Genomic DNA, 14,857 nt, shown 5'->3' with positions numbered 1-14,857 from the left:
CACTGCTACTTGCAACACCCAGTTCCCCAGCCAGCTCCGATAATGACAGTACCAACACAACTACCAGAAGACCTAACCCTCACACTTCTATAAGTGTAACAAATCTGACTATTCCATCCCCCCCCAAACCTACAAGAATGATTTGAGAAGCAGTATTAGTCATTTTTAATGTATACAGAATCAATAAACAGCGGTTTCTTGTGCTCATCTCTAAATTAGACATGTGTGGCAGACTGTTATAAGTGCCGGTTTTGACAAATAAGTGCAAGTGCCACGCACTGGAAACCACTGGTTCAAATTAAAGTCTCCGCAGGGGTGCTTGTAATTTGGGTAAGGAAAAATAGCTGATTAGCCTGCTAAGGATTGTTTAAGCTAAAAATCCTCTTGGCAGAGGCTGTAGCTCAAACTGTGGAACCTCAGGTCATACACTGGAAGCAGGGTGATCCTGCACACTCTCTAAAGCTTTTCAGTTTTTGGTCAAAAAATCTTTTATATCACAACGCAGAAATGGAATTTGTAATTTTATGTGTGGGAGAGGGAATCTAGGCGAGGGGCAAAGCTGGAAATGAATCTGATGACTTGGAACTCCTGGAGGAATACTTTTTTACAGCAGGTACCTCTGAGGCCCTGGAGCAAACGTTTGTTCAACTTTCTTCTGGTGCCCGTTGTAAACTGCCCCTTTTTTTGTATGGTCACGCCCCACTTTTTGCTGTCAGATGCTGTTGTTTTTGACCTGTCAGTGTACTGAGGCCTGCTAACCAGTACCCAGTACCAATGCTTTTCCCCTTAAATTGTATGCCGAATTGCACAGGCCTATCAGCAAGGATCTTACCACACTTGTAAGTCCCTAATAAATTGTGGCAAGGATGGTAAAGGGGGTCACCAGGGCTGCAGCACTGATTGTGCCAGAGTAGCCCAAGTAAAAGAGAAACTGCAGAGCTGCCATTGCAGCCTGCACAAGCAGCCTGCTGCTCAAGTGAGACTCTGCCCACACCAGGTGCAGACAAGAGTCCCTGATGCTGCCCATGGCCCTAAGGCAGGCTCCCTCTAGCCCAGGAGGCAGGGTACACTGTCCCATGAGTGAGGACATATGTGTAGGAGCACATATGCTCCCGTGCTGGCATTTGAAACGCAATGCTGGCCCGAGTAACTGGCAGCCCATTGAATAACATGGGTTGGCATCTAACCAGTGCTCAGATGTCCAGCTCTGCAATGGCCCAGCCTAATTCCATTGTGTTTGGTATCAAATGATGTGACTTTTTAACTCTGATCATGATGCCCATGTTTATGATTAAAAAGCAGATGCCCAGGTGGTAATCTTAGAGAATGCTCACCAAGTTATCGAGTCCTGTACTATTTTGGTGGGCTCTCCCAAGCCTCTGCCACCACAGACAAGAGTGACCTGCCGCGGGTGGTGCTAGGACCTTGGCAGGACGAAAGACAAAAGGCCTAAGCAGGAAGGAGGTCACACCTCCTCCCTGCCAGGCTGGGTGGTGAGAAAAGCATCAGGGCAATGATACTCAAAGGCTTCCCCGCCTTTGATGTATAAGTAGCTGTCCCCCCAGCGGAGGACAAATCCCTCCCCCCCCGCCCAGCTTGGCAGGTGGGAAATTAGCTATGTAGGAGGTGTGCACACCCAAAAGTCTAGCCACACCTCAGAGGTGGGCGAGGAGGTCTGCACAACATCTTGGCAGACCCTAAGAACAGTGAGGTGTGGGTGGAAAAGTGACGTACTCCCACAGGAAGGTGTCACTTAAGGGGAGGATTAGTTGCAGGGCCTAGCAGCCCAGTGGCCACTGTCCCTCACACCGTAAATGTCCACTGTAAACCAGGATTTAAGGGGCTCCCCTGGCACCAGAACTCAGATCTTACCTGGAAAAGAAGAAAGAAGCACAAAGAAACGTCTGCACTGACAAAAGGACCTGGACTCCAGACAGAGTACTAAAAGGGGACACACAGTGACCTAAGGATACCAGTACTGAAAACAAGTGCCCAACGTGTGCCTGAGGTGAAGACTTGTGGGTCCCAGTGGGAACCCAGTGGACACAGAGATCCAAGGAAGACTCCTCTGACTAATGATACCAGTTCCATGCAACTTGCAGGAGTAGAGGTGGGCAGAGATTTAAGAACTGCGACCCGACAGGCTCTGTGTGTCTGAGCCTAAAGAAACTCGGTGCCCAGCATCTAAAGAGTGGGAGCAAGGCCCGCGCCACGTTTCAAGCCTCTACTCCCCGCCAAAGGACCTCCCGCTGCAAGAAAGCCTGTGGACCACCCTTGCAGCTCCCAAAGCTTGTCTGTCAGTAGCCCTGAAACAGACAGCCACATGCCGTTCACCGACTCCAGAGCACCCCCCTCAGCACAAAGGCCGATGTCGCCAGCGACCCCACTATTGTGGGTTTGCAGCCTGAAGGAAGTGACTTCCACTGGAGCAGCAAAACATCTTTGGCACGACCAGCCAGTGATTGACATCTAAAAGCTACCTCTACACCCACAGCCGACGGACGAGGTGAGGCAAAAGGGTAGAGTCTCTGGATAGAATGGAGAGCAATGCCAGAAGAAGCAATATGTGCTCCTTTAATTTACCAGAGGGGGAGGAGGGTGAAAACCTTAAACTCTTTGTGATGAATCTGACGAAGAAGGGGGTATTACCAACTGACTCCCAGGTAAATCTGGCAGAGAAAATCCAGAGGGTGCACCGGGTCCCTTTCACACTAGTAACTGGTTGTGATAAACCCAGAAATATCCTTGTGAACTTCACTGTAAAAGAGATGATTGATAGTTTGCCCTTAAAGCAGGGTCTCTCCAAGTCAAGGGACTTGCCTTCTAGATACACTCAGACATTGCTAGAGTAACAGCATATAGACAGTGTGAAGCTGGGGAAGTGCATAGGTGAACTCAAGGAATCTTGGGTCTAAAGCTCAGATTAGATTTCCTACACAGCTTAAATTTATGTATGACAATCAAATGCCCACCTTTAGGGAACCTGGGTAAGTGGACCAATTTATTCCGCAAATTAAGATAAAAAAGTTCAAGTGAATTTGGTCTTTGTGGAGTAAGGAAGTCCAGTTTAAAAAAAAAAAAATAGGTTAAAAGGCTTAGCAGTCTGTGCATGCCAGCCCAAACGACGACATGAGAATAATGTATAAGAAAAAAGGGAGGGTTCCCTGCAGGGGGAGGCACAGGGTGGGGAGTATATGGGAAAAAATGAAAAAAATAGGTCCTCAATTAAATACAAAACATTGGGTGGCAAAAGGGAATATTGTTTTTGGGCGGTGCTCGGGTTTAGGTCTGAGTGTTTTGGATGAGTACACTAAATAAGAAGGGGAAATCAGCCATTGTCGTTCTTAACTTGGAATGTGAATGGTTTGAAGATAAAAAGAAAGTAAATCTTAGTGATCCAGGATTTAGGGGATTAGAATAGAAGATTATGATATTACAGGAAATTCATTTTCAAAGATCGGAATGACTGGCCCTCTTTAATAAACATAAATGGCTGGATCAAACTAAATGCACTACACAGAAGGCATGTACAAGGGGAGTTGCAATATTAGTTATGAAAAAGTTGGGTGTAAGTATTGGAATCAGGGGCAGATGTATGGGGGTAATAGTGAAGTTAAGAGTAGGACTCAAAGACATGCTTTGTGTTGGTTTTGAGGGTCCTAATATTGACTATCCTGGCCCCTTGAGGGAGGTTTTCTCTTACCTCTTGGATTTTAAAGGACCGTTCATCATAATGGGTGGGGACTTTAACATCTTATTAGATAACGCTCTTGATAAATCGACAACGCATTATTGGGTGTGTTAATCCAAATCTATCTCATACTTATCCTCCTGAGAGAAGAATTTGGGTTTAGTGGCATCTGAAGATTAAGGGCTGGAAAGAGGAGAGGCTATACCCACCTCTGTAAAAACTATGGACATTACTCACATATAGATTATTTTCTTGTAGTTGAGAGAGAAGTTCAAAATGTGACTTGCGTAGAGCATCTTTCTATAAATATTTCGGATCATGCAGTAGTCTATCTGGAGTTAGACATCAACTTCTTGAGTGGGGAGCAGAGATGGATCTTAGATAGGAGAGTGCTAAATGAAGAGGAGTCGCTCTTAAAATTAAGGAATAGATCTGTCACTTTTTGTATTTGAATCTAGGTTCAAATGAATTACATATAATGTGGCATACCTTTAAAGTCTTCCTCAGAGGGAAAATGGTAGATATAGCTTCTCATCTTAATAAAAGGAGGAGGGTGGAAAAGATTATTATGGACATCCAACAGGAATCAGCCAATGAAACTCTGGATGAAGCCACAAGGATGCTGTTGTCACAGGATCTTCAGGGTGCCCAATTCAGGCTAAATGGACACCTAGGTCAAGGTCCGATACGAGATAGGAAAGTTTTTTTTTTAAACTTTTTTTTTTTAGTAAATTGTACAGTGAACACAGTGAGTCGAATATCCCAGAGTTGAGATTATGGCTAAATGGGAAACATCTGTCAAAGCTGAGCCAAGAACAACAAGAGGAATTGAGTGGGAAAATGACTGAATCTGAGATATACCATTTATTAAAGAAGTGTAAGAGCGGGAAACCCCCTGGCCCAAATGGTATCCCTATAGAAGAGTATGTGAAGTTAACTGGCAGTTTGGTAGTAGTGCTGAAAATGTTGCTTAATAGGATTATGGAAGGCAGTTTACAGCTGCCGGCCTCCTGGCAGGAGGCATCTATTTTGTTGATTTTGAAACCAAATATTATTTTTTTCAGGTGGGACTCTTATTGATTAATATCATTGTTGAATTCTGATTACAAGATATTTACTGCTTTCTTGGTAAAGAGGTTAGCTCAGCATGTAAAATCAATTTTTCACGAAGATCGCAAAGGCTTTAATCCCAGGTAGGAGCTTATATATGACTTGACACATACTGTAGTAGGCTCTATTGACCTAGCCACTACTCTTCTGTTCCTTTAGCATTGGTACTAATAGATGCAGCAAAGGCATTTGACCAGGGTAACCGGGCCTATTTGAGAGAATTACTAAGTCACTTGGGGCTAGGGGAAACCTTTTGCAATGTTATCCAGCTAATTTATATTGTCCCTATGGCTAAGATACTGGTAAATGGCATTTTAATGGATCAAGGGAGTATAATGAGAGGTCTCATACCTCCCTGTTTCTTTTGAACCTCTATATTGAGCCCCTTGCTTAGAGCCTTAGGTTAAGTTAGGGGATAGTTTCTTGCCATTGTAAGAGTTTTGAGAAAAAGTTGTCGCTATATGCGGACGATTTAGGTATTTACACTGCCAATTTTGGAGATTGAAATAAAAACCTTTGGCCAGTTTTGAGGGTCCCAAGATAACTCAGATAGATTGAAATAATGCCTTGAAATTGCAGCTAGAAAGGGGAGGGGGGAAAAGAGGTTATTAGGTACCTAGGAATATCGGTGGTCAAGGACTTATATCTGGATAGGGTCACAAGAGACATTAAGTGGAATTTCAACAAATTGAAGAATCTGCCACTAATGATATATGGTTGTGTTAATCTGGTCAAGATGACGATACTACCAAAGTTGACCTTTCTATTTGGCACCATTTCCATTTCCCTGTCCTTTGATAAAATGGTGATTAAGAAAATTCAGGATGAAATAAGTGGTTTCATCTGGGTGCCCAGGGAGGTAAGAGTAACCTGGAAAAAGCAGAGGAGAAAACTAACTAAGGGGGGTCATGGCCTGCAGAATATTCAACTTTATTGTTGGGCCTTCCAACTGAAGAACTGTAGAGGGCTAGTTGGGGCAGTAGACCCTTGTGGGACTGGTGGGATAATGCAATGCACGACAGAGGACATCTCAGAGTTTGGGTTTATGTAAAGTATGGGGCGCTACATTTTTTTTTTTTTTAAAGTGGGGCTGAAGGTTTTACAGACTGCCGCAAGACTGTGGTTTGAAGTCAAACATTCTCGGCATTCCATATTTCAGAGCGCTATCACCAATATGGGTCTACCCGGGAGCCCCAGAGTGCTTTAGTGATAGATTGTATTATTATGGGATAAAGAAGGACAGGTTTGCAAGTTGGGGTGGTCTTCTGCAATGAAGATAAACCGCTGTTGTAGGAACAGTGGACAGACAGAAATAACAGGGGGTTCAATCTCAATGTTAAAATACTTGCAAATAACTTTCTGCTTAAATACTAATGAGGCTCACCCGCCCGGGATATGTCTGATGGAAAGAGACTTGCAAAGATATTGCCCCCAAGAAGAGAAAAGTTTCGACCTAGTACTGGTATCTAGTCTTAACTGTGACGAGAAGTTTAAGTCTCCATACGCACCTGGGGAAGGGATATGTTGCATGCAGACTACGGAGCTGTGGCAAGTATCATTACAATTGTTATATAGCACAGTGAAATCGCTGCACTTAAGAGGAACCATATTTTTCACTATTGACAGGTGCGATTGGGCCCCTATGAAAATGGCTAAGGTTGTGAGGAATGATGTGTGTACCTGTAAGAGGACTGGTCAGCAGGAAGCCAGATATGTATACATATTCTTGGGAAGTCCAACTCTGAGTCCTTCCTGGCAAGGTGTGGGTAAGGTTTTGACATCTGTTTTTAATACCTGTATCAAGGTAAGTCCCATTTTGTTGTTTTATGGCATCATTGAGACAGGGGGCACTGAGGCCATTGGGAACTGAAGCAATTTACTTTTATGTTTCTGTTAGCGAGGAGGGAGATCTGCAAGTGGCTGCAAGTGTACCCCCCGCCCCCAACAATGGCAGAGTGGCTAGGAGCTGTAAACGAGCTGTATGGGTTAGAAAGAACAGGTGATTTAGAGATTCGGACAGGTTGCTGGCTCCTTTAGACACTTGGCTTTCAGCACAGACAATGGATACTGCAGTCATAGATTACATTTGACCCCTCCAGAAATGAATGTTGTGGAACCACAACATCCATGTCGATACTGGAGCAGGAGATAAAGCTCCCAGGCAAGGAAATTTGATATTTCCTGACCTCTCGAAGTTGGTTAAACTTTTCTGGGGAGGTATGAGGACCCCACCTTCCCAAAAAAAGGCTAAGCCAGACTTTCTTTGGTCCACATTTGCAGCTTGTACTGGTCCACAGACAAGTCAGCCTTTATTGGTCCAAAGTTGCCCTGTGAAAAACAAACTAAGAATAGAAGGGGGACTGGCAGTAGAGTGGAATCCTTTCCACTTGCCATTTTTGTAACTAAATCACTGGGTCACAGGTTTTATAGGTCCATGGAATAAACTGAAATTGCAGAATGTATCAGTTGTTTACTTTGTCTTGTATTACAGAAATATTGAGTAGCATACGTCTGAGATTGCACATATTTCAACAGATACATTTGCCACTTACCCTTGATCGTTTCTAATAGCCCCCATTACCCCAAGGACTAGAGGCCAGCCAGGCCCGAGACTGTCTCCCTGGTTTTGAAGAATCTGCAGCACACACTCCAGCTGTTTCAGCCTTATGTCATGATGGACTATGTTGGACAGCTCCTTCAAGGGGTGTAGCAAAAGAAGTTGCAGCCTCTGAAAGACAAGATAGCAAAAATAATGCCACAGCATACTACAATCTGTCTTTGTGAATTGCAACATCACATTTATGTGTTATTAAAAGCTGGAAATTAATAGGATCTGGAAAACAGTGCAGTAGATGTGGGCATACATGTTTCAGTTAGTAAATTTAGCTAACATTTCTGCAGATAAATTGCTTTAGAAGTGATCTCTACAACTAGCTGCAAACAGACACAAAATGTTTACAAAATTAATTAAATTCCTACTTTATAATACATATTTAGCTGTGCGGACTCCAATCATGCGAGGGACCAAACAGGTAATTATGCTGGCAAATTCGAGTATTTTTGGAAGAGCACTTGAGTGGCACAGTTTCATTCCTGTGCATATGGAAGCTCATCAGCTATAATATTTTTTTCTAAGGGTGTCTTGAAACCAGATACCCTGATGCTCAATAAATTCCAACAGCAAAGTCTTACCAAGATACTCTTTAGTATTTTTATCCTTTTCCTGCTTTTTGCTTCCAACCTCTCCTTCTTTCAGTTCCAGGAGCTTACGCAACAGTGCTCCAACTTTAAGATATGTGCATTGTGCAACTGCAGTTTTCAGCTGCAGGACTACATTATCTTTGTGTGTTTTAAATGGTGACCAACAATCTGGTGCATTCAAGAGCTTTGAGTGCCATTATTGCTATTACACCCCTCAGGAACAAGGATTGCATTAGGAGCAGGGGTACAACAATCTCTAAAGAGACACTGTATTTCATCACTATGGAGAAGAATCAGGTGGTAATTACAAGGTATCGCTAACCTGGTGAAATATCAAGTTTCTTTTATGGCAGTGAAATAGGGAGGCTTCCCCCTCAATGCTGAAACTCCTGCATGTGGAGGCCCACCTTCACTAGTTCTATACAAGTGGTGGGGTAAGCCGAGGTAAGGTCAAAGTGCATGGTTACAAGATTATTTTTCCCTGCTACAAAGGAAGAGTGTCCGGGAGCTAAACTGTACGCACACATACTTCTGCACTGGCATACAGAGCTCTGCATTAACAGCTATAGAAGCCATTTTCAGCCCTCTTACTAAGTATACACCACATTGTGAATGGTCAAGAGCTAGAATATAAGATTATATACTTTACCAAGATAATAAGTAATAAGTTATCATTAGGTATCCAACATATGAGTGCCATTTTTGGTATAAAGTGAGGGATTTCCAACATCAGAACTAGAGCCACACTCTGGCACTAAGAAGCCACATTTGACACAGGGTGTGTTATATTTTATGAGATGTGAGACCCATAATATCTGGTAGCCATGGCTAGTGCAAAGTGGTGGTCATGCCATCCAAATAAGGCTGGAAGGGAAGGTGACCCTGTTATCAAGTGCCTCTCTCTTGAAATACGGTGCACCCCAATATAGGGTGGGAATTTCTGGGATGAGGTAAGACATCTATAAAGGCCATCAGTGGCATGGAGTAGGTATGAGGTGATTCAATGGAACCACTTATGAACTATTTGAAATCCAGGCATAACATAAGGATTCTTGATATAAGATGACTCATTTAAAAGTTGTAGTTGCGGCCAACGGCAGCTGGTAGTCACTACAGGAAATAGTGGTATCCCAGACTTCTGTTGTCCACCACAAGCATGTTGTGCATTCCTGGCAAAGTATTTGCACTGCTGACATCTGATGGGCTCTTTGGCAAAAGGTGGGGAGTCCTGGCATCTGATGAAATTCCCTGGCACCTTGTGGTATGCCATCGTGAACAATTAACATGTGAGGCAGAATCAGTCCATATGGAGGAGTTGTAAATGTGAAGACCTGATGTTATTGATAACTCATATTTGAAGAGAAAGTTATTTTACTAAAAATGAAAGCAAGAAATTTAATGGCCAAATATTTGTAGTTTCAGAAAATTGGCTGATGTCTGGTGGAAATTATGGCATGTAAAACAGTCTGAGTGGGTGGTATTATATAGCTGATTATGCATCCATGATGTTTGAGCATACTTGGCAATATAGCTGTTGATCTACGACAACTAAGGATGCTGGTCATAATCTACAATGATTGTTTTTATGGAATAGTCATCACCATGGCTAAGGAGGCAAAAGCAAGAGAGACTTCTGTCATGAATAATGCAATGTATAAAGCAGGCCTGCTGCATGCACCGGTATGTTCTCTGCCTGATTAACCAGATGATTAAATCTGCTACCTACGGCGTGAGATCGTGAGATTTGTGTAATCTTTTATTTTTCCAACTTGCATCATCAAAAAGATACTCATAATCAGTATGACTGCAGGACTAAAAGTGACTGTTGCTCAAACTATATGGGAATCTATTTTGGCTATGCATGATGGAAAAATAAAAGAAAGTGAGAGGTACAACTCATGGTATGCGTTATGCAGACCTCAAAACCAATAGGGGGCTGTGCTAAATGGCATACTTAAATTTTTTAAATGCTTGGAAAACCTCATGTTTTAGCAAACCTTTAAAAAGTAAACTTAACCTAAAAAAGTACATCCAGACAACATTTCTTCAAAACTTTGCTTTCTGGCACCCCCCACCCACAAATAAACACATGCTAGAGGGTCAGGCTTGCTTGGAAAACCATGAAACTATTGTAATATTTCAGGAATGCCCAATCAGATCTGCCCGTAAAACATATTCACTTTCAGTATACTTTAGAATGAAGTTGTAAAATACACAATTTGGCTCCATTATTTCGGAATTTTGGGTGGGGGTAATGATCAGGGATCCAGCTCTTGAAGGCACCTGGGTTGAGATCCTTGTATTGTACTAACTTCAAAGAAACCCAGTGAAAGGCATACAGTAAAGTAGTTACTAGCCTGAAAAAATACTTGGAAGGAAAATGTGGTGCGCAACTCCAAATAAAACTACAGTCAATATATTTAAACAGTTGTGTGTATACTGCTTAGGACATAACTCCAGTTAATTTGCAGTCAGCTGCGCTGCACCTAACCAAAAGGTGTTGCGGGCTAAGTGCTCCCCATAACAATCTTCAATTTCCAATCACACCATATGAAAACCCAGATGTCTCCACATTGAGGTCTCTTGCCAAATCAAAGTTTAATGGAATGCTGCAATAATGCATTCCAGCTGAACTTCTGTCTTGTTCACCTTGTTCAGCTCGGCCAAAACGCGTTATTACAGCATTCAATTAAACTTTGCTCTGGCAAGAGACCTCGGTGTGCAGATTTCTGTTTTTTACTTTGTGTGTCCAGAAACTGAAGTCCACTGTGGATATATTTCCTCTTCCCATCACCCTTTCGACTGACTGTACTGAACTGAACTGTGCAGCAACTGCCCTACTAGTGAAGACCTGGCTTGTATTTAAATCACTCCCACGACCCCAACTCCCTCATCAGTACATGGGTTCAAAGACATTATTAAATACTTTACTTTTGAAAACATAAAAGTGGTAAATCAGCTTTTTTGGGTGCCTAGTCACAAACTTCACTTCACAAACTGAAGTGACTCTGAGTTGCCCGCTGCCACCGGTGAAAAAACAATTCTCCTGGGCCATAGCCAGAGGTGAGAGTGCTAGCCGGTGATCCTGGAACCCATGGACTGGACTGGGAGAAGTGGGGTCCCTGCCTTACCAAGGCATTCTGAAGCAGAGACGCTGCACCGCGGACATAGTAGACACCAAGTGGTTGCTGGAGGGTAAGATCAATGCAGTGGCCATGGACCACGGTCTTCTGAGGGTGGACCGCCGCAGTTTGACAGACAGGGTGGGTGACACCAAGAAAAAGGTACAGCAGTTGCAGCCCCTGATCAAGGAACATAATAAACAACTATTGCTTCTGAGACAAGAAGTGGGGCTGCTCAGAGACCGAGTAGAGGATGCGGAAGGCCCCTCCTGCTGCAACAACGTAAGAGTAGTATGCCTCCCTGAACATTGCGAAGGGCCAAGTATTGAACTCTACATTGAAAATTGGCTCCTGAAGGAGGTCATGGAAGCAAGACCTCTACATTTTTCACTGTTGAAAGGACCCATAGGGTACCAGGAGGGCAACAGAGACCAGGGACACCTCACCAGATCTGTGGTGGTCGGTCTCCTCATCTATTGCAAAAAAGATGATATCCTCCAGCGCGCCCGGGTGCACGGATCCTGGTTGGTGGACGGGGATCGGTAAACATTTCCCATTACTGCACCCAGTCAGTTCACTGCCAGCAAGAAACTTTTGTAGCAGTGAAACAATAGCTGCGGGCTCTTGACTTTAAATATGCGCTCCTTTTTCTCTGCTAAACTTCGAGTGGTAGATCAGGACTGCACCCTCTTCTTTGTACCTGCTACAGAGGCTTGGAAATGGCTGGAGGCCAAAAGCTGTGCTCCCACGGCTGAGTGGGACACCCTCACTAGGGAAGACTGGATTGTCTTGAGTCTCAAACGGAAAGCCCATTCCAGGTCAAGGGTAGCCGATGGAGCAGGCGAAAGTAGAGACAGAGCTACAACATGTGCACTATACTCACAAGCACTAGGTGGGCTGAGCTGGTGCATACTTCTGAGGAACAGGACTCATCAAGTGACTCCCTGCCTGGTGAGGAACACACAAATGGGTCGGTGGTTACCCCAGTGACTGCTGACATTATCGGATGATGGTGTGAATCTATGGAGATATTGGATAATGCTTAAGCTGCCTGATAGAGGTGGACAGCCTGAATCCTCTTGGCCCCATGCGGTCACTGAGGAGTACACCAGGGAGGCCATGCTTCCACATGCTACTTGACATTTGCATACTTGGTCTATAAGTATTGTGTTACGCATGCTTTACATTATGATTTTCATGAAGAGGCGACAAGCATCTCATGCTTTGGGGTGGTGGGTAGTTTTGAACCCACAGCGCAAGGTGATTGGGAGGGGGCATTAGGGGTGAGGGGCTTTGTTTATTGAGGGCATAGATGGGACCACGAAGGTCTGGAAGGGCTGTGATGGAGTGATGTGGCGGGGATTCTACGGGCTAATGGGGGGTGAAGAGCATAATGCCTGGGACTGAGTTTTGACCCTGAAGATTCTTTCCTGGAAAGTCAATGGCTTGGGGGGCAAGCTTAAACACAGTGTGATGCGAAAATAGCTGCTTAAACACAACACGGAAATAGTCCTGTTGCACGATCCCATCTGCTAGGTAACAACTGTGGGTTTTTGGGTAGAGCCAGGTACAGACCACTGGCACATGCAAGATTCATAAAAGGATCCAGGGGGGTGGGAATCCTGATTTGTTGTTCCTTGTCACTAGAGGTACTCTGCCCCTGGACAGATTACAATGGATGTCAGGCAGTGATTCACAGCCGATGTTATGGGGAAGGCTTGCCCTCTGGTCTACAGTCCATTGGTCTGGAAGGTATGGTAGGCCTGGCTGACTAGTTCGCCAGATGCACTGACGATTGTAGATGGGGACCTCAATTTGATGCTCCATAGGAACATGGACAGAGTGTCAGGATCAGAGAACTGAGTACGACCTGTCAGAAGACTGGCCCTTTGTAGACGCCATGGGCAATACTGACCTACGGAGGGCACCAGACCCTGCTATACGTCAATACTCATACACTGCCATGTTGTAAAGGGCCATGTACCGAGTGGACTATTTCCTTGTAGCCACACATCAGCTGGGCAGGTTCTCTGACACCTTCTTCCTTTCCCAGGGGTATTTCAAACCACTCATAGCTGCTCACTGTACTTCATATGGGCATACCACGTCGGGCAGTACTATGGAGACTAGACGCATGGGAACTGAAAGATAGAGACAATAAGATGAGCAAGATCTTCCTCTGCAAGTAGGAAAATACCTATTTGCTCACCATCTGCGTTGGCATAAGCGGTAACAGTTCCGTTGTCGACGTCGAGAAACACACCTCCATCAATGGCGACATGACATCGAGGGGCATAACGTCAAAAGATAGTGACCATCGCTGTTCATCAACCCGAAGAAAAGAAAAGTCTCAGTCGGAGGTCACTCACTGCTAGACATCGAGTCAGCACCTTCGTGCTGAGACTCCGTTGAGGGTGCATCACGGTCCATTGACATCGAGGCAACACTCAACGACGAAGACCATGTCGTCAACCATGGTTCAACAATCATCACCATCAAGGCAAAAATCTATTTCTCCATTGACTGCAAACCAGGCGCCGTTCAACGTCAAGACACACTTCACCTGTGCCATCACACTCAATGTAAAGGCATCACTCGACATCGAGACACTGACGTTCACGTGCTCCATGACGACAATACAACGCTGTTTGATGTTGAGTCACCGATCACCGGCGAGGACTTCTTCACCTACTAGACGTCTATTGACGTCAGTAACCCAAACTCCGACCAAGCATGATTCACCTACAGCCAAAACTTTAGGAAGTAAATCTTCTCTGGCATCCTCAAGAGCTTCCTCCCACTCAGCCACAGGACAGTTATCTCCTATTAATCTGTCACCAAGATGGCTAGAAAGCCTTCGTAAGGGCCCTGACACATGCAGTCTGGACTCACAATATTCACAAATGTATTCACCAACACGGTCTCCCTCAAGGACTTCGTCACCAACGCCTCAGACATAAAAGACTGGTCGTAGAATAACACCTGGTTCTACAGTTCATTCCGGACTAAAAAGAACAGACGGGACTCATCAGTCACAGACAAGGGGCAGAGCACAAGATCTAGAGCAAGATCACCCTTGCCTACCATGAGATCTCAGAGCTCTTGATCACGTCATCGAAGACGCAGATCACCTTCCTGGTCTTCCACTACTACGTCATCAATACAAAACCATTTGCCTACTCTGATAGACACTCCCCCAGCAAGAGTGTCCCCGGTGGATGACATGGAGATCTTTAATGAGGCGTTGATCAGAGGAGCTCATAAATTAAATACTGACACCCCCAAACCCACAGCATAGTCGTCTGGAATTTTTGAAATGCTGCACCATCTGGCCTCTTCAAGACAACTCCTCCCTCTGGTTCAAGGACTCTTACAACCAGTAATGGACACTTTCCGGACGCCAGCATCTTTATGTGCAGCACTGATAAGAATCCTGAAGAAATATAAGGCCCCAGATCAAGACCCATTATTTCTCAGAACTGATCCTCCACTGGACTCAGTCATCCTAGCTGCTGCCAGGAGGATTCATTCAGTTGCTTCCTCATCGATGGTACCGCCAGATAAAGAAAGCAAACACCTGGACATGTTGGGGAGGAAACTGTGCTGCACTTCAGCTTACTTTTTGAAGGTATCATGTGCATCTGCACTTTTAGGGGGATATGATAGATCACTCTAAGATTCTCTATCCAGATTTGTTGAAAAACTACCAAGGGAGGATAGGCAGGATTTTCAA

General features: G+C 44.5%; 1 protein-coding gene across 1 annotated transcript in view; it reads right to left on the bottom strand.

Moving 5' to 3' along the window:
• Nucleotides 1-14,857, bottom strand: part of MON2 (MON2 homolog, regulator of endosome-to-Golgi trafficking) — a 775,721-nt gene that overhangs the window by 303,939 nt on the left and 456,925 nt on the right. Inside the window, 1 exon segment of the mRNA XM_069229077.1 lies at nucleotides 7,354-7,529. Coding sequence (XP_069085178.1) covers nucleotides 7,354-7,529 — 176 coding nt within the window.

The sequence above is a fragment of the Pleurodeles waltl genome, chromosome 4_1 (genome assembly GCF_031143425.1).
Source record: "Pleurodeles waltl isolate 20211129_DDA chromosome 4_1, aPleWal1.hap1.20221129, whole genome shotgun sequence".
NCBI lineage: Eukaryota > Metazoa > Chordata > Amphibia > Caudata > Salamandridae > Pleurodeles > Pleurodeles waltl.
This window is presented reverse-complemented; position numbering and strand designations above follow the sequence as displayed.